Source organism: Hippopotamus amphibius, chromosome 13 (genome assembly GCF_030028045.1).
Source record: "Hippopotamus amphibius kiboko isolate mHipAmp2 chromosome 13, mHipAmp2.hap2, whole genome shotgun sequence".
NCBI lineage: Eukaryota > Metazoa > Chordata > Mammalia > Artiodactyla > Hippopotamidae > Hippopotamus > Hippopotamus amphibius.
Window position 1 is genome coordinate 48,246,110 of NC_080198.1, and position 25,231 is coordinate 48,271,340.

The window sequence follows — 25,231 nt, forward strand, 5'->3', positions numbered from 1 at the left end:
ACACGTGCATTCCCCTTCACCTTCCCTGGGCCATCCAGCTCAGTGCCTAGCCAACCAAAAACTTAATTAGGACTCAGAGCCAGGCAGGGTATTTGCGGGGACCTTCACCCCACACCTCATTTGAGTCCCTCTATCTTCTTTAAAAAGGTATAAGTGACGAGTCCACTTCCTTCCACAGTCCTCCTTAGCTAAAGGCCAAAAAGCAATCCTGTGCACCAAACAAAACAAGACTGAGAACAGAAAACAACACACTGCACTGCCCAAGACAGTCCTCTTAACCAAAGTCGGGGTCCCACAGCATGCGCCACTCACAGGAAAGCGGCCAACACGGTATGGACTGTCTCGAGTAGCAGCAGCAGCATTAGATGGTAATCTGCCATCCAAGTGCTTTGAAGATAGCCTGTCTCAATACATAACTTCTAGAAGCACAGGGCCAAGTGCATGTAAGGGGACAGAGGACAGCAACACTACTAAACAGGTCAACTGGTAGACAAGAAGTCCAGTCTAGGTATGCACCGCTGGCCTGAAATGAGGAGGTGCAGCTGGAAGGGTCCGAGCTGTGAACAGTCTGCTCTACGCAAATCCTCTGAAACATGCACAGCTAGATCCTGAATCAGTGATTACACACTTGTTTTTCTCTTCCTAATATGCATATCTTTCCTTTGATTACCCTGAATATTTAAGAGCTGTCGATATAGTCTAGCAACTCAGGCAATCCATTGACACATTAACCCAAGAAAAACATGCACTAACTGAACTCCCCTGGCCAAAATCACACACCATAAAAAACAAACCAAATCAAGCAAAAAATGAGTGGACATAAGTGCTGTTTCAGGTGTCATCTGTCCCTGCTGGATGCGTTCACACCTGCTGGCTTGTGACACAGGACATGAAACACAGTTGGGCCTGTGCTGATATGGTTCATTACATATCAAAACACTGCTGGAAACATGTCTTCCAGAGCAGTGAGTGTGTGTCAGCTGGGTGGCTCATCATCTTAAGATACTAACAATCTTAGTCCTGAACAGGGAAGCAAATAATTTTTATCTGATCCTGATATTCTAAAAGACAAAATTATTCAAGTGCTAAATTATGTCACAATTGCACAACACTAGATTTTGCTTTGTTAGTCATACATTTCCCCCAAACATCATAACAAACCTATGAAAAAGTTAGTCATAATCTATGATTAGCATCATCAGGTGTTTATAAAGTAAAACACAAAGTCATGCACTACATACTAATGATGACAGTCTTGACGATCTATCTTTGAAAGCATCATACTGGATTTCAGGAAAAGGTGAAAGTTGGTTGTATTTCCAAAATCAGAAATATAAAGAGGGGAAAAAGTAACATTTGTACAGTTATTAAAAATCCAGCAGTACTTTTAAAGCCCCAAATTATTCAACACAAAGGCTGTGACATTTGAATTAAAGAATATTCTTCCCCCTCACTCTTTCCTAGTATAGGTTATTGCTAAACTATGTGTACAGGAAAAACTGCATGTTCTCTTTCAAAAACAGAATTTATAATCAGTAATGCTGAGATGATTCATCCCAGTACACTATAGCACACAACACCCAAGGAAGACTTTAAAAGCAGGAATTAAGCATTCTGAAGTCAAAAGATGTTTTACTTTTTCTTATTGTGTCTGTCATCATCATTTTCCATCATTTGAAACATGGCAAAAGCAAGGCATGGAGAGGCAAGGAAGGAGGATCACGTAACTAGTAAAATAAATGTTACAAAACAAAAACAAAAACAGAAACCAACCAAACAAACGAAAAAACAATTGCAGCATCAAAATGGGGAGAGTTCCCTTGGATCTGCTTGTGCACACACTGGAAAAACTTCCTTCCTCAAGAACTTCCCCTATGAAGAACAGCGAACAAAACTAGAAACTTGGCCAGAGCAAAGTGTGGAATACTTAGTATACATATAAAAGCGGCATTAAATATAAATCAAAGAAAAATATATAAAATTTATGACAAGACCAGAAAAAACACATTTCACGTAGGGTCTCTAAGAAAATAATATGTGTAACACCACATTTCAAGTCCAAGAAACTGAATTAAACAGTAACTAACTACTCAGATTTGTGGTTTCCTAACTTTATTTTAAGCTTCCTAGCTCAGATTTTATAAGCAATCTTACCCAGAAAAGCAATGTATGAAACAATAAAACAATGTAAAACAAAAGCAAGGAACAAGTTTCTCTGGTAGTTTGGTAAAAAATATCTTTCTTTTGCAACTTTTATATCCATTTAAGATTTTAGGGAACACTATTCAAAAACCTGATCTAAAGTAATGTTTTCCTAAGTGTGGACTGCAACTCATTAGTAGTTCATAAATCAATTTACGGGTTCAACTGGCAATACAAAAAAATAAAATAGAAAATACTAGAGTGTATCATGTACAGTAAGAGTAACTTTATGCCCAATGGCGGTCATTTACAAAAGATATTGCAGAAAACCCCCAAAATATACTTCATAAGTACAAGGCTAAGTGATATAATTTTACCACTGGTATAAATTCAGTGAAAATGATATTGCAATAAATACTAAAAAGTACTAGAGCAAAATATCTGCATCTGCATGCTTTTCTTGTACTGTCCTGAAAACAGAATATAAAGTGTTATTATATGTGTAAAGTAATCTTGTTTATCCAAAATTTTCTAAAATGCCTACGAGCATGCATTTGGTGGTAAATGATGTTTAATGGTAAAATGTCACTATGGTGAATGACATTTCACTGGATAATAAAGTTATTTCTCTATAGAAGTTTCACTTACATCTTTTCTCAGTTAACAAAGTATCTTTTTTGTTTAAAGAAAAAAACCAAAACCCCATGACCAAAACATGCATTAACTCAAGCCACACGTTCTTGCATATAAACTATTCCGTTCTCCCAACCAGATAAGTTCACTGAAGGGATCAGTCACATTCTCTCATCCTTTCTGTAACACTCACCGCCTTTTGCAAAAGCATAAGATTTAACAAGTTGAACTGAAATTGACTTATTTTGATTTTCCTTTTCTAAAATAAAATGCAGAGCTCAGATAGTTTTATTGTATTGTATTGTATTGTATTGTATTCTATTGTAGTCTATTGTATTGTATTCTATTCTATTCTATTCTATTCTGTTTATTTGGCCATGCTGCACCACTTGCAGGATCTTAGTTCCCTGACTAGGGACTGAACCCAGACCCTGCATTGGAAGAGCAGAGTCCTAACCACTGGACCGCCAGGGAATTTCTTCAGTTTTAAAAACTGCTGAATCTGGTAGGAAAATCCATAGATTGGACACCCCAATTGCTACTAGAACAACTGAGTAAACAAAAAGAATCCTCCAATATGTGCCAGTTGGTACTTATGTTATTTAAAAACCAGTGATTCATCAAAGGAGGGAGAACTGAAAATACTAAGGGCTCTAGCTAAATAAAATGTTTCCAAATTTCCTGTTATAATCTATAAAATCTAAAAAAAATTTTTTTAACTCTCAGAAAAAGTTACCTCAAAGTTTTCATTTGAAAATAAAATTTTTAAAAAGTGCAAAAAGCAGGCTGTACTGTAGAAACAAAGTTCAGCAAGTGTTTGTTTCTGTTATTATGGACCTATTACTCAAGGCTCCAGGACTCTTGTGAGTCAACAGTGAACGCACAATACTAACACTGCACATTTCTCTGGGCTACACACCATGATGTCTTTCCTTTTGGGTGTACTGGCTCTGCTCCAATGTGTCCCCGTTACGTCCTTCAATAGGTTCTTCCATGGAATTAAACAGTGTAGGAGTAAATGACAAAATACAAATTGCAAGCATATTAAAATTAACTTCAAAAAATAAAAATAAAAAATAAATAAAATTAACTTCATTAAAATTATACTGAGACCACTGATATATAAATAGGAACTAATAAAAACAACAGTAAAACTCTCCACCAATGAAAACTGCAATGTATCCCTATCACTCTGATTCAAGATTATCTCATTTTCTAATTTTGTATCTCTTCCTTACAGTCTTCTTGTATTCCATTATATATAGCAGTGACCAAACATTTTTTAAGTTTTTTTTTTAAGTAGATTGTTTTTTATTTTTTTATTTTTTATTTTTTTTAAGAACTTTTATTGAGATACAGTTAACAGACAATAAACAGCATATATTTAGAGTGTACAATTGGGTGTCCCAAACTTTTTTAAAGAAATAGATTGTTTCAATTCTAAACTCAGGGCTTTGATTTAATCTTCCTTCCCCAAACCTACCATTCAGTCTTTTTTTTTTTTAAGCTCTTTATTGGAATATAATTGCTTTACACTCTTGTACCAGCTTATGCGGTACACCAAAGTCAAGCAGCTGTATTTAGACACATATCCCCATATCCCCTCCCTCCCATGACTCCCCCTCACCCTCCCCAACCCAGCCCTCCAAAGGCATCACCCATCATCAAGTTGATCTCCCTTTGTTATACAGCAACTTACCACTGGCTATCTATTTTACATTTGGTAGTATATATATGTCTATGCTACTCTCTCACTTCCTCCCAGCTTCCCCTTCGCCCCCCGCTCCCCCAACCCCGTGTCCTCCAATCCATTCTCTGCATCTGCATCCTTATTCTTGTCTTGTCATTGGGCTCATCAGTACCATTTTTTAAAATAATTTAATTTAATTTAATTTTTATTTTATTTTATTTTTTTTCATTCAGTCTTGAACTATCTTTGCTCTATTTTCATACAGAATGTCCTTAACATTGATACCAACTCCAGCCCAAATACCTACTGGCAGGGCACCTTTCAAGAAAGCAGTACCTGAACGTTAACTGGACAAAAGGAAAGATCAAAGTCCTAACTAAGAAGGTGGCATAAAACCATAAATATATCTGCCTCATACCCAGGTACTGCTAAGGTTCATATATCAAATACAAGGTCCAAAAGTCTTAGACTTTTAAATATACAGCACATAAATTAAAAAAAAAAATAACTGGCAGAGAAATAGCAAAATTCCCAAATAATAAGGCCAAATCCAATAAAATTTAGGTCAGTGTTTTAAGTCATCACATTTATTTTTACAGAGAACAAAACTTGTCTACATATTCAGTTTACTGTAGATGGTAAAGTTACTTTAAAAAGTAAATAATCTGACAAAAACTTAGAACTCCCAATATTATCTAGTTAAAAAAAAAGAAAAAAAAACTTACCTCAATTATATTTCTTTTAAACTATGTTATTAGTGAGCTTTCATTTCAAATCAGACATTTCCAGGAAAGTCTAAATGTTTTAAATGTGCTAAATGCACACTCACACAAAGTAAAGTACTCAACTTTCCTCTACAGCGTAAAATTTTTTATTAATCTTTAAGTTCACATGCTGATTTTTTTACTTTAGGAGGTTTACTCTTTTTCCCATAACAGTAAATTTTCATGATTACCATAATGAAACAAAATACTGTGAGAGTTCTAGTTATATCTTAAATTTATTTAATGATATAATTTCCATGAAATGAAAATCAATCTCATTACTTTATAGACACTCTGGGTAAACAATGCCTTATTTATGTAATTGCAGATTTTTTTTTTGTTTGTTTGTAGATGTTTTAAAGGCCCCTAAATTAGGTTGAACTTGGATGGTTTTACCATAGGTTAAACTAATATATAATCAAGTTTTCCATACAAATTTACAAATAACCAGCTTGAAACTTCACACTATGAACATTACAATGAAAAGTAAAGGGTAAAGTCATGCGTTTTTTAAAAAGAGGAAAGATTGGATTATTTTCAAAGCCCTCAAGGTTCAACTTTTAAGCTTCTGTTGACTAACTCCCTGTGAGAAAGAAAACAAAATATCTCCAGGGAGAAGCATGACAAACTTATTATCTCAAAGTTTTTCTCCTACAAAATCATTCTTAAACTACTGATTAGATTTCTATAAAAGCTTTTTAATATTCTTATAAATCTAAACTTTTATAATTAACCAAAATATTTATGATTCAAGAATTAGTTTACTAACTTATTCTAAAAAGACAGTAGATTACATTTACCAATAAGAAATATAACCACAGTAAAGTACTATTCAAGAATACAAACACATCAATGATTAGTATACCAGAACATACTCAGTTTAATAGAGTGTATTTTTATACATTATACAAGATAGGAAGAAAACTAGACCTGGGGAGAATTAACAAATTAACAGACCTTAACAAGAAAGATAATTTTACTGACGAAAAATTTAGATGTAAGTATACACACAATATTATCAATGTGCAAATTAAAAGCATTGCTCTAAGGTTTAAAGCACAATTCTTTAAGAAGAGTTTCTTGGCACACTATGCAAACCTTTAATGAGCGATTTCTCATTTATCTTGATTTATAATGATGTATGCTAAAAACCTGAGACAAATTACAAAATGTTAATCAAAACGTTGAAGCATGATAATTTCTATAAATATAAGACAGACATTTTTAAAATCAGCTCAGTTTTTGCACTGAACAAAAGTAGAGTTAAGTCACCCAAGCCCCAAAATAATAAATTTTATTTAATAAATTGTCATTAAAAAAAATGAAAGTAGGAAAAATCTGAAAGTTAGAACCATGCAGATGTTATTCTATAAAATCAATCTCATTATTTTGTAATGATTTTCCAAAATCAAAGGCCCTTTTATAGAAAAAGAGTAAATACATATGTTAATAGATGAAAATATTCATGATTTTAGAACTGATTTACTTATAGCAATAATTTGAGAGAAAAGCATAACTTTCCAATGGAAGAACTTTGCCAATATTTTCTGTTTTGTGAAAAAAGGCAAAGGGATAGCTTTGTTATTGGGGTGTAAACAACTTAAAATACCAACCCTGTGACTGCCAAGACTTCGAATGGACAATGCATCCTCAACTCCCTGATAAAAATAAAAACAAACATAGTAAACATGTGTGAGAGACTACAGTAAATTGATGAGGAAATGTATTAGAGGCAAGTCTGTAGGTTATTACAAACCAGAGAAGGACGATGGTGACTGGACCGGTGGGAATACCTGGCCCTTTCTGACTCTTCCTGGGAAAGGAGAAAGTACATGGGGAGTTAATCACTCAACAGAGGGTTGTCTATCAGAACAACTGAGCAAAGAGCACAGCAGCACCTTCCCCACAGCAGGCAGGTGCGGACAACTCAGCCTCAAAAGCTGAGTTTGGGGCAGCCACGTCCCTCAGTTGGAAAGAAAGTAGAAATAATCTTGACTATGTTTTTATTTGAACAAGTCCGTGAGCCACAACTATTGAGCCCGCGTGCCACAACTACTGAAGCCTGTGCACCTAGAGCCCATGCTCCGCAACAAGAGAAGCCACTGCAATGAGAAGCCTGGGCACCACAACAAAGAGTAGCCCCCACTCACCACCACTAGAGAAAGCCCGCGTGCAGCAGTGAAGACCCAACACGGCCAATAAATAAACAAATCAATAAATTTATTAAAAAAATAAAAGTAGACTTTGATCTATTTTTTCATTATGATGTTAGTTTATACAAGACAGGAAAAAACGTTTATTACAGATGTAGTTTAAGGTGACAGTGTGTTGCTTTAAAAATATTTGGGTTATAATTTTGTGCTTATTGCAAAAAAATTTCTTTTTTCTTTTACCACTCTAACTGGAAAAGAAAAAACAACTAAATGAAATAGCCCCTGATTGTGTTGTTAATATGAAAAACTACTTAAAATTAGAAGAAATTGAATAAATATTTCAGAGTTGATAAGTTACCTCAAAAGTTATGCCTTATGAAGACTGTAAAAAAAAAAATTGATGGGGAAAAAAAAAAGAACCCCCAAACAGCTGACTAATTAAATGTAATTCTAAACTTTTCCATATTCAGTTATTAGCACTGGGGCATTAGGTACTGAGTCATGTGAAATTAAAAGACTAGTCCCTAGGACCTAATCAAGTGTAAGAAACTTCTGATCTTTCAGAATTTCAAAGTCTGAAGTGTTAAAGTAATTTCCATTGACTAAGAATTTACACACAACTGTCCAACTGGGTTCATAGCTAGTCAACACCGCTTTTTCCAAAATGCAGCAATACTTCAATACCCCATGACAACACAGCACGATCATTACGCAGGTGGAACAAATAAAATCCAAAAACAGTAATTCAACCGAAAAACCACAATTTAATGTTTTATTTTTTATTCATGGTCTTTGAATGCAAGTCCAAAAACCTCTTGGTTGTCATGTGCTGTGCACACTGATGCATTTGATCAAATCTGTTCAGAAGTCGTATATAAGCACCAGTGTGATTCAATGATTCAACACCCAATATGGTGTTTGGATCTTTAGGAATTCATCACTGATTCACACTTTTGCTATGTAATAGACACATGTAATCTGTAAGGAACTAAGCAAGTTTCTTCCCTTTCTCTGATGATCAGGTGATATACTACAGAAGTTTGCAGGGCATGTCAGCCCAGCAGGCTAGGTACAACTTATTAAGTGGTAACCAGTTCTAGGCTAGTTAGCTTGGTTAGTTTAAAGAGCCTTGTGCTACACAGGCAAGTTAATTCTACATGCTCCGTCTCAGTACTATATGGGGTACTAGGGTGACATATATGGTTTAATGCTCAATCCTCTCTTTATTCTATCGTTTCTTGTCATTCCACCTACTACACAAGAGCACTTTTAAAAAACTGCCTATAAAGAGCACAGCCCATTAAAGATGCAGCAAAGACAGATGAATTCATACTTTTTCTTAATGATGCCTATTAAAAAATAATTCTAAATAACAATGCCTTATTAAGTATTGATATACCTCTAGATTTACACAGCTTTCTTTTTAGCCCCATTTGAAAAAATGGCCAAAAAAGAGCTCAGAAAAACTACAGAATAAAATGTAAGCCCATACAGGCCAGTTAATTTAAACTGAGAGAATACAGTTTATTCCATGATCATAAACTACCCCTTAAACCACCACTATCCAGCAGAACTTTCTGTGACAATGGAAATGTTCTATGTTTGTGCTGTCTAGCATGGTAGCCACTAGCCACACGTGACGACTGAGCACTGGAACTCCTAGAAGTGCAACTGAGGAATGAAATTTTTTATTTTAATCAACTTAAGTCCAAACCTGATTATCCACAAATAGCTAGTGGCAACCGTACAAACAGTAAGGCCTGCTCCAAGCAAATTTTTATGATTACACCAAGATAGACTCAAAGCACATATTTTACTAAGAGTCTGCTATGCAGCACTACTCTTCTATAGAAAGGGAGGTATTTAGGTGGTCTTTAATTACTCCCTCCACCTAGAATACTTCTGCACAGTGGCAAATAGGAAGAAACAGAAGGAAACCCTCATATAAAAGACCCCAGTACCAATTCTAGAATTATTTTTAAGAGCTAGAGGATTCTTAAAGATCATCTAGTCTGATCCCTTCATTTTACAGTACAGAAAACCTGCAACACAGAAAGATGAGGAATTGACAAAGTCAGAAAGCTGGGACCAGCATTCAGATCTTCTGACTCACCAGACCACTGAACCAATAAAGATGCTATCCTACACCAGCTAAATCCAGACTCATCACATGGAAAGAACATGAAGGAAATGGCAAGGTATTCTGGTTTTTACGCAGAGCCTTCTCCTCCTCTGGAACACATACACAGACACACGCATGCACGTTTCATTTCCCAGTTATTTCTGGAGTAAGTATTAAAACTGTCAATTGGCTTTTCTTGAATTAATAGAGCCAGAAAGCCAGTGGGCAAAAAAAGTTTCAGCAAGCTGTGTTTTTAGGTACCAATTACAAGGCAGAGTATCCCTCTCTCCCACAGTCAGGAAAACAAAACATTTTCATTGTCCCGGGAGTTCTTGTTAAAGGATCCAGAGCTGAACAAGCAGGACAATGCCTTACAAGATGGATGTCTATCTGCTAAGGCTTTCTGGAAAATTATGTTTTGATACATTTAAGTTAAATTAATGGGAATGAAACATATTCTGTTTTTAAAAGTTCACTTGAAGTGAGGATGAAGTGGTTTTACTAAAAAAAGAAAAAAGAAAAAAAAAAGCCCACAGCCCTGTGAATACACCTGGCCATCTTTCTCTAACAACAAATACTTCATTCAAGGCTGGAGCCATTCCCTCAGCTTTAAATTAGGAACCTTCAAAAACTGCATTTACTTCTTCAGGTCACCAACATGCCACTGCTTCGGACATCCAGTTTATAAACAGAGGCACTGGCTAACCTAAGACTACCTGGAGGCCGGGAGAGACACAGGCCCTCTTCTTCTCGGTCCTTTGACCTCCGACACCATTGTCAGCACATGGGGCACCCTCTCACCCCTTCGAACTCTGGCTCTGCCAACGACTAAACAAGCTGTTCACTTCACCAATCCTTTACCACCCAGCTATAAAATGGAGACAGTGTACCTAGCTTACAACGCGGAGTGAACACACGTGTGAAAAGCGTGAGCACAGTGCGGGCGCACAGACAGGCACTCAGCATTAGCCTCATTCCTGAGCCTCCCGCCTCGGGTTCCCTATTCACAACCCAACATCTCACCCCAGACAAAAAAGGAATAAGATTAGGAGAAATTTTAATATAGGAAGACTCTCCCTTCTAATAATTGATAATCCAGTTGTTTGTATGTGCAATACTTATTATAATTTATTAGTAATTTATATTTTATATTGTGACTATCACATGCCAACTTCTGCAAGCTCCTAGACAGAAAGCAGCCAGAGAGACAGGGATAAGAAGTGAGAGGAAAAATCCGTTTTAAAGGAGTAAAAGCAAGTGTCAGAAGGGGTTAGTGTCATTTCCATTTAAAACTAAACCTCACCTTCCCTGCATGTCCAAATCCTACCTATTATTTAAGGCTTGGGTGAGTTGCCACCTGCATTTTAAGCCTCTAACCCAAGTTGTTCCCCCTTCCATGAAAATCTAGCATGTTCACTGACTGGACGGCACACCTTCCACAGAGATAAAAAAATATGTTTATCTTCATGGCACTTAAACACAGGAATCAAATATCAGGCTTTTAACATAGGCTTTTCTTCTTATTTAATGTTTTGGTCTGCCCTAAGATATTTAAATCCTAGGCAATTTAATTTGAGAACTATAATACATAATTAAAAGAAGAAATTAAACTAATATTTCCACTTTTGCAAGTAAAAATGATTTCTTATATTCACACCAAACATTCTTAAGACAGCACCACTAATATCAAGCCAGTTACATGCAGAAGTCACTTTAAATAAAAATAATTAAGCTAGCTTTAGTAACAAGAAAGGACAGGTTCCACTCCAAAATAACAAACACATACATGAGAAGTCGCTTAATTTTAAGCAACCAAACATCTTTTTTCTCTCTTTTCTAAAATATCACAATGAGAAGTATGATGAAGTTTTAAATGTGTAGGTCAATACAGTCATAAATATTTTATTTCTGGTTATACCTTAAAATGCTATCCTAGAAGGGATCTGTTTATGAAAGTTGCTTGTTTAGCAACAATTTGACAGTGGTTCTTAACCTCAAAGGGATCACAGACTCCTTTGAGAATCTGAGATAAAATGCCTGTGGGCATTTCACATGAAAACATACATATATGGAAAACCTTGAGATTTTAAGGCTTCGTGCCCCATCCCCCACACCTATTCACATACCAAGCTAAGGGCCCCGCAACAGGAGGCAGCTGGGAAACCTAGCAACACTGAAGAGAGTTCAAATTTAGGAGTGATTCACAGTAACTAACACTCTACTGGTTGCAATTTGCCCTGGTAGCTAACAAATTGGGGATTTATGGTAGAACTTGAAAAGGAACTGAGAGAACTGAAAAAACAGAAGTAATTTTCAGAGGAGATGAAAGAATGACTTGGGTCATCTCTCAATGAAAACCCTGCTGACTTAGTTTTTTAAAAAAAGAGAGAAAGGAAGAAGGGAACGGGGAAGGAGAAGGTAGGCTGGAGAGGGGGTGGGAGGAATGAGAGGGGGAGAGGGACAAATCTGAGGGCAGGACAAACCCACAGAAAGAAAATACATTCAACTACTCAATCTTTCTTGGTCAGGAGCATTCATGAGACGAGTGTGAGGCTGCAGCTACAACAGAAGTGGCTGGACTCCAAGCACATACTTGGTTTATTACAGACAAGAGAGATACTCTCTGACCTTTAGCTTCCAACATGCCAAACACTCCTATTTGACAAACGATTAGTCAATGTTTTACTCTGAGACTGCGCATTTCAGCAACTGATCACAACATGCAGGGCAGGCAATCCTGGCCTACCAGCCACTTGTGAATCTGTCCCCACTTCCGATCAAAGGAATGATGAGAGTGCTACAAATGCAAAAGTTTCATAAACTAAAGCTTTCGGCATACCACATTCTATGAAAAGTCTAAAATTAATCACGTACCTTTGCCCTGAAGAGCAACAATTATTAATTCAAAGTTACACATTAAAAAATACAGAACATACTAAGCTAGATATGCTCAATAATAGAGATATATGGTCCTCTGTAGTTTAGAGAACTATAAATAAAACTTATACTTAATAACTGTATCCTTATAGTTCACTATAATTTTAGGAGTATGAAAGATAATGCATTGTAACATCTTCATTTCAAGCAAAGAACTGCATCCAATATTTGAAGCTATGCGGTTAAAAAATTTAGCAGTATATTACTTGCTTTTGGTTTTGTTTTTGAGCTGTGACAATATGGACTCCACACACATCTCTTTAAGTTGTTAACAGAAGATTCACCACCAACCTCAAAATAAGATGTCTAATGCTGCCCTGCAGGTTTCTCCCCTCTTCGTACTAATGCAACATCAGAAATATTTTTAATAGAAGTTTTCAGAGCTAGGTCAATGTGAGAAGGAAAGAGTAAAAAAAGAGTATTTGTTTCATTTTAAAGCAATCCAATTTCTACGTGCCTACTTAGAAGAAAATTTTTTTGCTTTTCTTTCTGATAACTAAAACATACTGAAATGTATTAACTACAGAAAAGCATAAGAACATAAAACCAATCATAATTCCACCATAGATAAACCAAAGTGTTGATAGTAATCACTTCTTTCCAGTAGTTTTTGACCTATATACAGATACTAGTTTTTGCATCACAAAACTGGAGTCCACCCGTCTTACAGCTGTGCTTTTTAAAAATTTTTCTTATGCGAATATTTTCTTCTATTATTAAATATGCTTACAAACTATAAGGTTGTATGATTTCTCAGTTTTACTATGTAGATGTCATAATATAATTAGTCAAAATTCTAGGACATTTAGGACTATAGTAAATAACTTTGTCATCTCTAAGCCTACTTTAGCTATTACAATTACTGATAGCACAATAACAACGTATAACAAGTAAGACCTATGTGTTTGCTGTTATGATGTAAAACAAATAGTGCATTTAACTTGCTAACATAGAATGGCTTGTTAAAATATATACATCAGGTTGTTCTATTCCCAGTGTTTCAAAAGGAACCAGATTTACTTCAGAAGGAAATTAGCCAAGTACTGATTTTTTTTTGAGACCGACACTAAATCAGGGTTATTCCCCCAAATTACCTCTTTCTGCTGCCGTTCCAGTTCTCTCATGCGGATATCTCTTGCTTCTGCCCGGGCAGCCCGTTTTGCTGCCAGTCTTGCCTCTGCCTGAAAAGTAACATAAAGATTCATCTTTATTTAAAAACCACCACCACCATCACCACCTTGTAGACCAGCTTGCAGGATAAGGAACCGATGGGACATGACTTCCCAAAGAGGGTGGGGGACAAGATGTTGTCCACCGGCAGTCTGACTGACTTCCTCCATCAATATCCTGTCCATACTCACTTCTTTTTCTAGTCCCAGAGTCTCTCCTGAAATCCTCAACTGCTTGCTTTGATTACACATTCAAAACATTTCACACAATTCATTACATGTTTCTCCAAACCTGCTTTTGCAAGAGTTTTTCCCCCATCAATTCAATCATACAAATTAGAAACTGCAGGGCCAGCCTCTACTGCACTTTGGACATTGCCAATATTCGCTCTCCAAGTCCTGTCAATTCCCGACCACTGAGTTTCTCTCCAACACATCTCCGGTTTCTTTATGCTCACTGTTCCTGCTTGTTTCAGGATCTCTCTCTCTCTCTCCACTGAGATATAATTCACACACCAACAAATTCACCACTTAAAATCACACAATTCAGTGGGTTTTTAAGTATATTCACAAAGTTGCACAATTATCACTACTATCTAATTCCAGGATACTTTCATCACCCAAAAGGAAAACCTGTATCCATTAGTCATCACTCCCCAGTTACCCAACCCCAGCCCCTGGCAACCACTAATCTACTTCCTGTCTCTATGAATCTGCCTCTTCTGGACACAGCATATAAATTAAATCATACAATAGGAACTCTTTATCTCTTGACTGGACACTGCAACGGTCCCCAAATCCACCTAGCTGACTCCAGATTCTCCCCTACTATTCATCCTCTATGTGGTTACATGATTACCAGTCTGCCTTTCAAAACACATTTCTGATCGTGTCAATCATTCTGCTGTATAAAATACTCCAGTGGCTGCCCCCAAATTTCATAGACTAGCACAAAGAGAAGACAGGAGACAAAAAGCAAAAACAGCGATAGGGTTTCTCCCAGTCAGCTCTCCACCTTATTTCCCAGTACATGTCCCCCCCCTGCACCAGCTGCATCCACCTCCCTTCACTCCTGGACTCTATCTACTGTGCTTAAGCCTTTCTTCATAGACTGTTTGCTGGCAGGAGTTATTCTCCCTTCTCCCTTATTCAGCTACTGTGCTATCTTCTATGAAGCTCCCCCAGTCCCTCTTTCACAGAGTAATACCCTATGCACATGCACCTACTGTGGCTTATTACATTGTATTAAACGCATTACATGGTATTATGTGGTATTAAAATTACATACTTCTGTCACCCCATAACTTTCATGCTGCAATGCCTGCTAAATAAACAAAAGATTTTCAGGTCATGGGCCAAAGTATCAAGGAAATAAAGCAACGAAACAGCTTGATGTACCACATAAAACTAAAAAAATCTTCTCTTTGGTTTCTCTTATGGTGGTTTCCTCGGTTCTTGGCCACATCCTAACTCTGAGTCAGATCCCCTCCTCTGATAAGGACAGTAGCAGCTCTTCTCATGCTGTTACATTTGTGCCCAAGTCTCACACTAGGACGAGACTCAGCCAGTGTTTAAAAGGGTCTACTATGTGTAAGCAATTATTCTGGGCACTGGAAATACAGAGTAAGACACGCCATCTCTGCCCTAAAGAGGTTCACAATCTAGCCAAGGGAGACAGACAATGGTTAACGGGAAGGAAGCATGCAGGAAGAAGCAATTAGTTTTGCCTGACAAGGTCGCAGCAGGGTTCTAAGAGGAGACAGTTTAATAGTTACTACTCCTTCCACTATCCCAATTTTGGCAATTTCCCAGTCTGTTTAACTGACCTTTAAGTAGCAAAACCCCTGCAAAGTTAACTGTAATCCACCAACCTCAAGCTCTCACATTGTCATCACCAGAGCAATTAGTCTTCTTACATGAATTTTACATTGGCCTCTATCTTTAAAAAAACCTATACTCCCCACCTTCTTTACTCCCCTCTATGAGTGGTCACCACTTTCTTACCAGAGTTTGTATTTATAGAAAAAGACTTCAAGGCTAAGTTATGCTTCAGCAGATAACAAACATTTTTAAATTACAAAGTATCATTTTTCTGGGAAATTTTTTCAAACCTCTCTCTTTTTTTTAATTTAAGAAAGCCATAGCAATGTGTAGGAATTTTCATTTCCACTTATATTAGCTTTGCACTTGCAGCTTCCCTTAGAAATTTATTGAGAATGCCAGTTTCCTCCTTCTGAGATCTGTGTCCAATTCTGCACAATCTATTCTAAAATGGGACTTCTCTCATCAAACCTAAATTATATGTATTTAAAATCTATTCTCTAATACAACTTCCTGCACAACAAAAGGACCTACTATATAGCACACGGAACTCTACTCAATATTCTGTAACAACCTATATGGGAAAAGAATCTGAAAAAGAATATATATATATATATATATATGTATAACTGAATCACTTAGCTGTACTCCTGAAATTAACACAATACTGTAAATCAACTATACTCCAATATAAAATAAAAAATTAAATTAAAAAAAATTTTTTAAAAAGGGAAGGGAACTAACTGTTGTATAACAGAAGGAACATGGGCTTCAGAGCCAAGAAAACATCCTTCTCTTTGTTACTTAGTCAACTTTATGCAAAATTCAGATATTGCCTTCCTTGAAGATGGTATTAAATAAGGCTAGTTTTAAAAAGATAAAGAGGATTTAACACTACTTTATCTGTTTTTTCTATACATTGCTTCCAGGTGCCTGATAGCAGGAGTAGCAAGGAGCTAATTCCAATCTGATAAAACAAGATGTGTACTCTCTTCTTACAGTGGCATAATTTGAAATAGTCAAATTATAGGTACATAAAGCATGCTTCTAAGTAGCAACACTAGCATCTTCCCCTCAGAATACAACTGTGTGAAAGAGCTACTGTAGATTCGTTTTAACCACCCTCACGGATATAAAATAAAAAAGATAAAACAATAAAGGACCATGAGAATTTAACTAAGTTCAAAACAAAGTTGGTTAAAAAAAAATTAAACATAGGATCACCACTTGATCCAATAATTCCACTTCTGGGTACACAAAACAAAGAACTGAAAGTAGAGACCCAAAGAGATATTTGTACACCAATGTTCATAGCAGCATTATTCACAATAGCCAAAAGGTGGAAACAACCCAAATGTCCATCAGCAGATGCATGGATAAACAAAACGTGTTATGTACATACAATGCGATATCACGTAGCCTTTAAAAGGTAGACAATTTTGACACGTGCTACAACATGAAGACGTTATTTTTTAAATTAATTTCTATTGGCATACAATTGCTTTACAATGTTGTTGAAGACATTATTAAATGAAATAAGCCAGACACAAAAGGACAAATATTAAATGATTCTGCTTATCTCAAGTATCTAAAATAGTCAAATACCATGGGGACAGAAAGTGGAACAGTGGTTTCCAGGGGCTGTGAGGACAAGGGAATGGGAGTTACCATTTAATGGGCACAGAGCTTCAGTAAGGATGATGAAAAGGTTCTGAAGATGAATAGCTGTGATGACTGCACAGTATCTAAGTGTACTTAATGCCACCGAACTGTATAAAGATGATTAAAATGATAACTTTTATTTTATGTTTATTTTACCACACACACAAAAAAGGGTTAGTTAACTTCAGAGTTAATGTAAGACATCAATGAAATCACAAGTATTCAAGAGCCTAAATCATTTAAGTATTTGTATGGTCTTTAGGCTGACATGATCCAAACTTTTAAATACAGTTAATAGGAAAAATTAGGAAGTGGAAATGCAGGTTCACAAATTACCTGTAAAATCTAGGAAGCACTGGGCCAGGTTTTTAAACATTATTCTCATCATTATGCTCTCAAATACTAGGCACACAAAAGCTGATAAAAGGAAATAATACGTAACTGGATAGATATAGAAATGTACTCTTCCTAGAGCAGTGAAAATGAAAACACAAAAAAAAGATACAGTTGGATAGAATTAAATCTATTTCTCACTAAATGTTTGAGACAAGTAGAAAAATAAAATGACAGCAAAAATCACAGGCCTTGATCAACCCTGGAATAAACATTTTAGATTACGTTAAATCATCAACCTTCTAAATTCGTTGAATGTCCACTTTATCATTCAGCTAATAACTAGGAACTGTACAATGGAAAACATGAGAACTAAACATGTACTATGGTTTGAGTGCTTCTATGTTAGGGAATTTTCCTCTACCATCAGAATTTTGTATTATGTTGTTTTGGAATTAAAAAAAAATACATGAGATGGAGTAAAAAGACAAATACAGCTGACCCTTGAGCAACATGGGTTTGAACTGTGTGGGTTCATTTATACACGGATTTTTTTCAATAGTAAATACTGCAGAACTACATTATCCACAGATCGGAGGAATCCCAGATGTGAAGGGCCAACTGTAAGTTACAGGGGGCTTCTGACTGCAGAGAGGGTCAGCACCCCCAACCCCCACACTGTTCAAGGGTGAACTGTAACTCCATTTTAGAATGAGCAAAGGATTTGAATAGACATTTCTCTAAAGGAGATATACAAGTGGCCAATTAGCACACAAAAAAAAGGATGCTCAACATCATTGGTCATTAAGGAAATGCAAATCAAAACCACACTGAGATACCATTTCACACCCACGAGGATGGCTATAACAAAAAAAATTTTAATGGAAAATAACTAGTGTTGGCAAGGATGCGGAGAAGTCAAAACACATTGTTGGTGGAGATGTAAAATGGGGTAGCTGCTACTGAAAATGGATTAGCAGTTCCTCAAAACATTAAACATAGACCGTAAGGCCCAGCATCCACCTCTAGATATATACCTAAGGGAAATGAACACACGTGTTCTCACAAAAACTTGTACGTTGTGTTCGTAGCAGTATTATTCATAATAGCTTCCCAAATGGAAACAATCCAAATGTTCATCAACTGACAAATGGATAAACAAAATGTGATATCCATGGAATGGAATACTATTCAGTCATAAAAAGGGATGAAGTACTGATATAGGTTACAACGTGGATGAACCCTAAAACCATTATGTGAGTGAAAGAAGCCAGACAAAAGTCCACATATCGCATAACTCCACTTATATGAAATGTCCAGAATAGGCAAATCCAAAGACAGAATGTAGATCACTGGTTGCCAGGGGCTGGAGCAAGGGGGAGATGGAGAGTGACTGCTAACTGGTATGGGGCTTCTTTTCATGCTGATGTCTCTAATTTGTAATTAGAGGCAGTGCTTGCGCATTCTTCTAAATACACTAAACACCACTAAAATCTGTACACTTCTTTTTTTTGATAGAGACGTTTCTCTTTATTTCAAAGTTACAAATATAAATAAGTTTTTTGGTACAGTGAGCCTGTATTTAAAAATCAACGCATATTGGTCTTAATTAATAGAATCTTTGGATAATTCATAATAAACAACATCTTATTTTACAGTAATACTGAAAGTTGAAATTTTCCTAGAGGATAATTTTTATTAATGACTTCAAGAGTCTAGAGTTAATTCTTGCTGCTGAATGGGATCAATATGGTCAATTCCATAACTTGATTTTTCTTAACCATCTGGAAGTACCCAGGTATGTTGGCATTTAGAGGCAAACAAAATGGCTAAGCGGAGGTGAAGAGGAACTCTGAGTATGCCTACCTTATATATTCCAAGGTTAACAATTTTTGGCAGTTTATAAAAGGTATTTTGGAGGGTAGGATAACTGGGAAATTTGAATATAGGCTAGGTATTATGTAACATTAGGAGATTATTATAAATTTTGTTAGGTGTGAAATTACTGTGATTATGTGGAAATAGATGTTTACTTTTCAGAGAAGCACACTAAAATATACAGAGGTGAGACAGTGTAACATCTGAGGGAAGTGAGGAGGAGGTGGCAGTAAAGTTACTTGTGAGAGGAGCCCAATATATTCAGTTCTAAGGAGTGCGAGCTGAACCACCTACTGAGGATAGTGTCTCCTTGGTGAAGTTCAGCCCCAACACCGCCAGTTCCTGCTGGTCTCCTCCTGAGATGCGTGGGTGCATCTCCACAAAGCACTGGCCATTTGGCTCAAGTACCAGCATCCAGTGCTGTCTTGAATGTGTGTTCAATGATCCAACACATACCTTGAGTTGGGGACTAAACCCTCGACTAAAAATGCATGATTCCAACACTGATCAAGAAAATCTTGATCATGATGCCCCTATTGGATGTGCTGAATACTGCCCAGAATGAATGTGGTGCTTACTGGGCACTGGGATCAGACCGTTAAATCATGGAATCCCAGAACTCCTTGCAATGCTAGGACCTTCTCTCTGTAAATACTCTCTTTGTAAAACTGTACAGTTTAAGGTGGTGAGTTTTACGGTATGTGAATTATATCTCAATTAAAAATTTTTTAAATAAATGAGGCTGAGTGCATAAAAATACAATGCTAAAATAAACAGTGAAGTATGTAAAACTCCAACACATAAAATTCAGTATATAAAATGGGAGAAGGGACTTCCCTGGTGGCACAGTGGTGAAGAATCCGCCTGCCAATGTAGGGGGCACAGGTTTGAGCCCTGGTCCGCGAAGATCCTACGTGCCAGGGAGCAACTAAGCCCGTGCGCCACAGCTACTGAGCCCACGTGCCTAGAGGCCGTGCTCCACGAGAGAAGCCACCGCGATGAGAACCCCACACACTGCAACAAAGAGTAGCCCCCGCTCGCCACAACTAGAGAAAGCCTGTGCACAGCAACACAGACCCAATGCAGCCAATAAATAAATGAATTAATTTATAAAATAAAATTAAATAAAATAAAATGGGAGAAAGGGAATCTTATGATCTAGTGAGTCTGGAAAATGCCAGGTTCAGTTTTTTAAAATCAGATATTTAGTCTAATATACATTATGAATCTCCAAGAAAAAGATAAAATAAAAAAGCACTTCTCAGGCTTACCTAACCACATTACTAAATAAACCCTAAGTAATTCTTCAAAGATCATGCTCCAAGGAACACACTGGGAAACAATGATTAAGCTCTGGCACTTTATCAGGACTTAATTCAAGCTGTACTAATTCTGTTAAGGGGGGACCTTACCTTTGCTCTTAATATTTATAAAATTAAACAATGCTTTGCGAATGATCTTCATAGAATCAAAACTCAAACTTGAAAGATGACAGAAAAGATGAGACCTCACATTAATATCACCACCATCATTTGAGCACTCAGCAAAGCTAGGTGCTTATTTTCCTTTAATCCACAAAAGATTAGGTAATTTGAGGTATAGAAAGATTAAGTAATTTGCCTAATATCCCCTGGGCAGCAAGTATTGGAACTGAGATCCATATGCTAAGAACCAGACTCCAGTTAACGTTCTTAACTACGTCGCCACAGCTGACATCTTTTACCCCAAGTATAAGAACATATCCTTAGGCAACTAATACAAGTTTACTTTGGATGAATTAACCTGTGATTTTTCAATTTAGCATAGATTCTCTCTTTTATGTGAAACTGCACCATTCTGCTTCTCTTTTTTCTTTGACCACGACTTTACCCCAAATGTAGTTAATCTTCTCCTTTTGCTACACACAGCCTTTTCTATCATCGGTTTATTCCACATTTTCAACTATCAGCCAACGAGAATGATTCAAATCTAGCATCTCAAGCTCTGACCAAAATCAAAGCCTACATTTCTGTTTAGTGCAGGGTTCCCCAACCCGCTGGGCTGCAGACCAGTACCGGTCCATGGGCTTGTTGGAAACCGGGCTGCAGAGCAGGAGGTGAGAAGTGGGCGAGCAAGCAAAGCTTCATCTTCCACTAGCCATCACTGGCATATCGGCCTGAACCCGCGCCACCCCCCGCCCCCCATCACTCACATTACCGCCTGAACCATCCCCACCCCTGTCCGTGGAAAAATTGTCTTCCATGAAACCAGTCCCTGCTGCCAAAAAGGTTGGGGACCACTGGTCTAGTGGATCTTCTGTCATACACTAAGGGTCAAGAAAAGCAACCTCATCTTCCCCCAGTGAATGTTTTGCTTCCCTATTTTTCAATCTCCAGAAATGGAATCCTTGTTGAAAACTCAGTCGCAGGGACTCCTACTTCCTAACCAAAGCTTCTTGACAGTATCCCCTGAAACCAACCTTTAATTTCTAGTCCTACAGACTCCCTCTCTTCCAAGCAGGCCTTTACACTTTCACCTAGGATACTTTACTTCCTAATTCTAACTTCACTTTCTCCATTCCAACTCTCCTCTATCCGTGCTGCTCCACATTCCACATTGTTAAATTAATCTGCACCAAGGAACAAGCAGTTGATTAGCCATAATATATTGGGTTGGCTGAAAGGCTCATTTGCTTTTTTTGTAAGATGGCTCTAGTAGCATTTAGTTGTCTTTAACTTCACTTGAAACAATTTTGTTAGACTGTATATGACAGCTGTCATATCAGTGTGCATTTTAAGACTTATCAAAATTGATGAATTCTTGTGGAGCCATTTTAATATTGAAGATGGAAGAAAAAAAGCAACACTTTCAGCATATTATGCTTTATTATTTCAAGAAAGGTAAAAATGCAACCAAACTGCAAAAAAAAAAGATTTGTGCAGCGTATGGAGAAGGTGCTATGTCTGATCAAAAGTGGTTTTGAAGTTTCGTGCTGGAGATTTCTCGCTGGATGATGCTCCATGGTTGGGTAGACCAGTTGAAGTTGATAGTGATCAAATTGAGGCATTAATTGAGAACAATCAACATAATACCACGCGGGAGATAGCTGACATTCTCAAAATACCCCAGACAAGCACTGGAAACCATTTGTACCAGCTTGGTTATGTGAATCACTTTGATGTTTGGGTTCCACATAAGTTAAGCAAAAAAAACCTTGACCGTATTTCCCCATGCAATTCTCTACTTAAACATAATGAAAACGTTCTGTGTTTAAAACAGATTATGAAGGGCCATGAAAAATGGATACTATACAATAATGTGGAAGGGAAGAGATCGTGGGGCAAGTGAAATGAACCATCACTAACCACATCAAAGGCCTATCTTCATCCAAAGAAGGTGATGTGGGATTGGAAGGGAGTTCTCTATTGTGATGAGCTCCTTCTGGAAAACCAAACGATTAATTCCAACAAGTACTGCTCCTGGTTAGACCAACTGAAAGCAGCACTCAACGAAAAGCATCCAGAATTAGTCAACAGAAAATGCATAACCTTCCATCAGGGTAACGCAAGACCACATGTTTCTTTGATGACCAGGCAAAAACTGGTACGGCTTGGCTGGGAAGTTCTGATTCATCCACCATATCCACCAGACATTGCACCTTCAGATTTCCATTTATTTTGGTCTTTACAAAGTTCTCTCAATGGAAAAAATTTCAATTCCCCGGAAGACTGTAAAAGGCACCTGGAACAGTTCTTTGCTCAAAAAGATAAGTTTTGGGAAGATGGGATTACGAAGTTGCCTGAAAAAATGGCAGAAGCTAGTGGAACAAAAGGGTGAATATGTTGTTCAATAAAGTTCTTGGTGAAAGTGAAAAACTGTGTCTTTTATTTTTACTTAAAAAATGAAGGCACTTTTTGTCCAACCCAATACTTTATGATGTCCAATACTCAAAAACATCCTTACACTTTCAGAATTATAAATATGGATTCTGTTACTGCTTAGGTCAAATAAACACAGAACAGGCTAAAATAAACTCACTGTGGCTCCCAGTGGCATTCCAAATCAGAAATGCACCTAAGGCCAATCCTCTTAGAACTATCTGTCCTGTGGGTCTACAAGTAAAGCTGGATCTATCCCACCCACTGGACAGTGCCCTCTGTTTTCTTGGAATATAACCCACATGTCAAGTTTCATTTGGAACTATTCTGGTGGGCGGGGGGGGGGCGGAATAAAGTTACATTCACTTTAATAGTTTGAATCCCTCATCCTAAGAGTCAATGGCAAGAGAGTTCATTATAAAGTTATATAATAATATAAATATAAAATTACGCACATATATATAAAACACATATACATATAAAGTCACATAACAATATACATATAAAACATATATGGACGTGTCTACATATATAGACACACACAGCCTCTGCGCTACAATATAAACTTCACTCTCCCTAGGGACCTTGCCTCAACTATTTGATCTTTCTCCTCTGTCTGCATTCTCTCACTCTGCTGGTTTGTTGTTGTTGTTCTTCTTCTTCTTTTAATTTATTTACTTATTCATTTTATTTATTTATTTATGCCTGCACTGGGTCTTTGTTGCTGCGTGCGGGCTTTCTCTAGTTGTGGCGAGTGGGGGCTACTCTTTGTTGCGGTGCACAGGCTTCTCACTGTGGTGGTTTCTCTTGTTGTGGAGCACTGGCTCTAGGCGTGCGGGCTCAGTAGTTGTGGCGCACGGGCTTAGTTGTTCCACGGCATGTGGGATCTTCCCGGCCTAGGGATCGAACCCGTGTCCCCTGCATTGGCAGGCGGATTCTTAACCACTGCACCACCAGGGAAGTCCCTTGTTTGTTGTTCTTATCATAAGTAGGTTCAAAGTCTCTCTTATCTTTAAAAAACAAACTAACAGTCCCATCCTGGTTCAATTCTGCCTTGCCTTGTCTTTACAGTCAACTTTCCTCACACTTCCCTTCTCACTCCCCACTCCCCACAAATGACTGAATTCTGGCTTCTGCCCAAATCATTTCAGTGAAATTGCTCAGGCCAAAGTCACTCATGACCTCTGACTACCAAACCCAACAGAATTTTTCTCTTATCTCACTGTTCTTCCCATATCGCTGCCATCCAATTCCTGCTGAAAACTCTCCTCTCTTAGCTTTCGACATTGCTAGTCTCTCCTGGTTTTCCTCTTGACTCCCTGATCTCTCTTCCTCAGAATCGTTCATGGGCTCATTTTTCTCTGCTAGCTCCTTAAACTTTAATATAACCAAAGCTTCCAGACTTCATCTCACCGTCTTCACTCTACGTTCCCTCCCTGGGTGATACTGAGAGTCTGCAAATCTTTGCATCCAACCCAGTCTTTTCTCTCACAGTCCTGATCCAACTTATTATTAAACACTGGGGCTGTCCCACTGGAACTTCAGATTTAATATATCACACACAGAATTTGTAATCTTTCCCTTAAAGTTCCTCTTCCTCTTTACATCCCCATCAGCTGTCCCATTACCCAAAACTGAAATGAAGGAGCACCGTAAGGCTCCTCCCTCGTTTTTATCGTCCGTCCATACCCAGTCACCAAATCGCAGCTATCTAGCTCCCATCAAGGTTCTCTTTCTCTACTATTTCTTCAATCCAAACTTCCCTCTCCATTCCCACTATCACTGCCTTAATTCAGGCTCTCATCACCTGTCACCAAGATGACAACAAAGCTTCCTAACTAGTTTTCTCCCTACCAGTCACTCTTCACATGAGACTAAATCTTAAAAAGGTTTCACTCTTCAGTGGCTCCCCCACAGCTGCCGAAATCAAATGTAAACTCCTCAGCACACAAATCCCTTCCTGATCGACCCCTCTGTTCTCTCTAGCATCATCTCCCTTCTCCCTACCCCCAGCCAAACTGCGCTGTTATTCCGGCAGTTTCCCACATATTCTAGTTGTTTCACATCCCT

The 25,231-nt window shown here is 37.5% G+C and overlaps 1 protein-coding gene across 21 annotated transcripts in view; it reads right to left on the reverse strand.

Moving 5' to 3' along the window:
• The window catches only part of LRRFIP2 (LRR binding FLII interacting protein 2), a 109,263-nt gene that overhangs the window by 52,548 nt on the left and 31,484 nt on the right, over positions 1–25,231 (reverse strand). For 11 of the 21 annotated variants that reach the window (XM_057705758.1, XM_057705765.1, XM_057705762.1 and 8 more), the window contains 6 exons: positions 13,536–13,622; positions 12,251–12,301; positions 6,986–7,042; positions 6,843–6,887; positions 3,695–3,763; positions 1,242–1,283 (listed from right to left, as the gene is read on the reverse strand). In XM_057705758.1, the coding sequence (XP_057561741.1) occupies positions 1,242–1,283; positions 3,695–3,763; positions 6,843–6,887; positions 6,986–7,042; positions 12,251–12,301; positions 13,536–13,622 (351 nt within the window). The remainder of the gene's footprint in view (positions 1–1,241; positions 1,284–3,694; positions 3,764–6,842; positions 6,888–6,985; positions 7,043–12,250; positions 12,302–13,535; positions 13,623–25,231) is intronic. The other 10 variants (XM_057705770.1, XM_057705772.1, XM_057705768.1 and 7 more) reach the window with 4 other exon arrangements.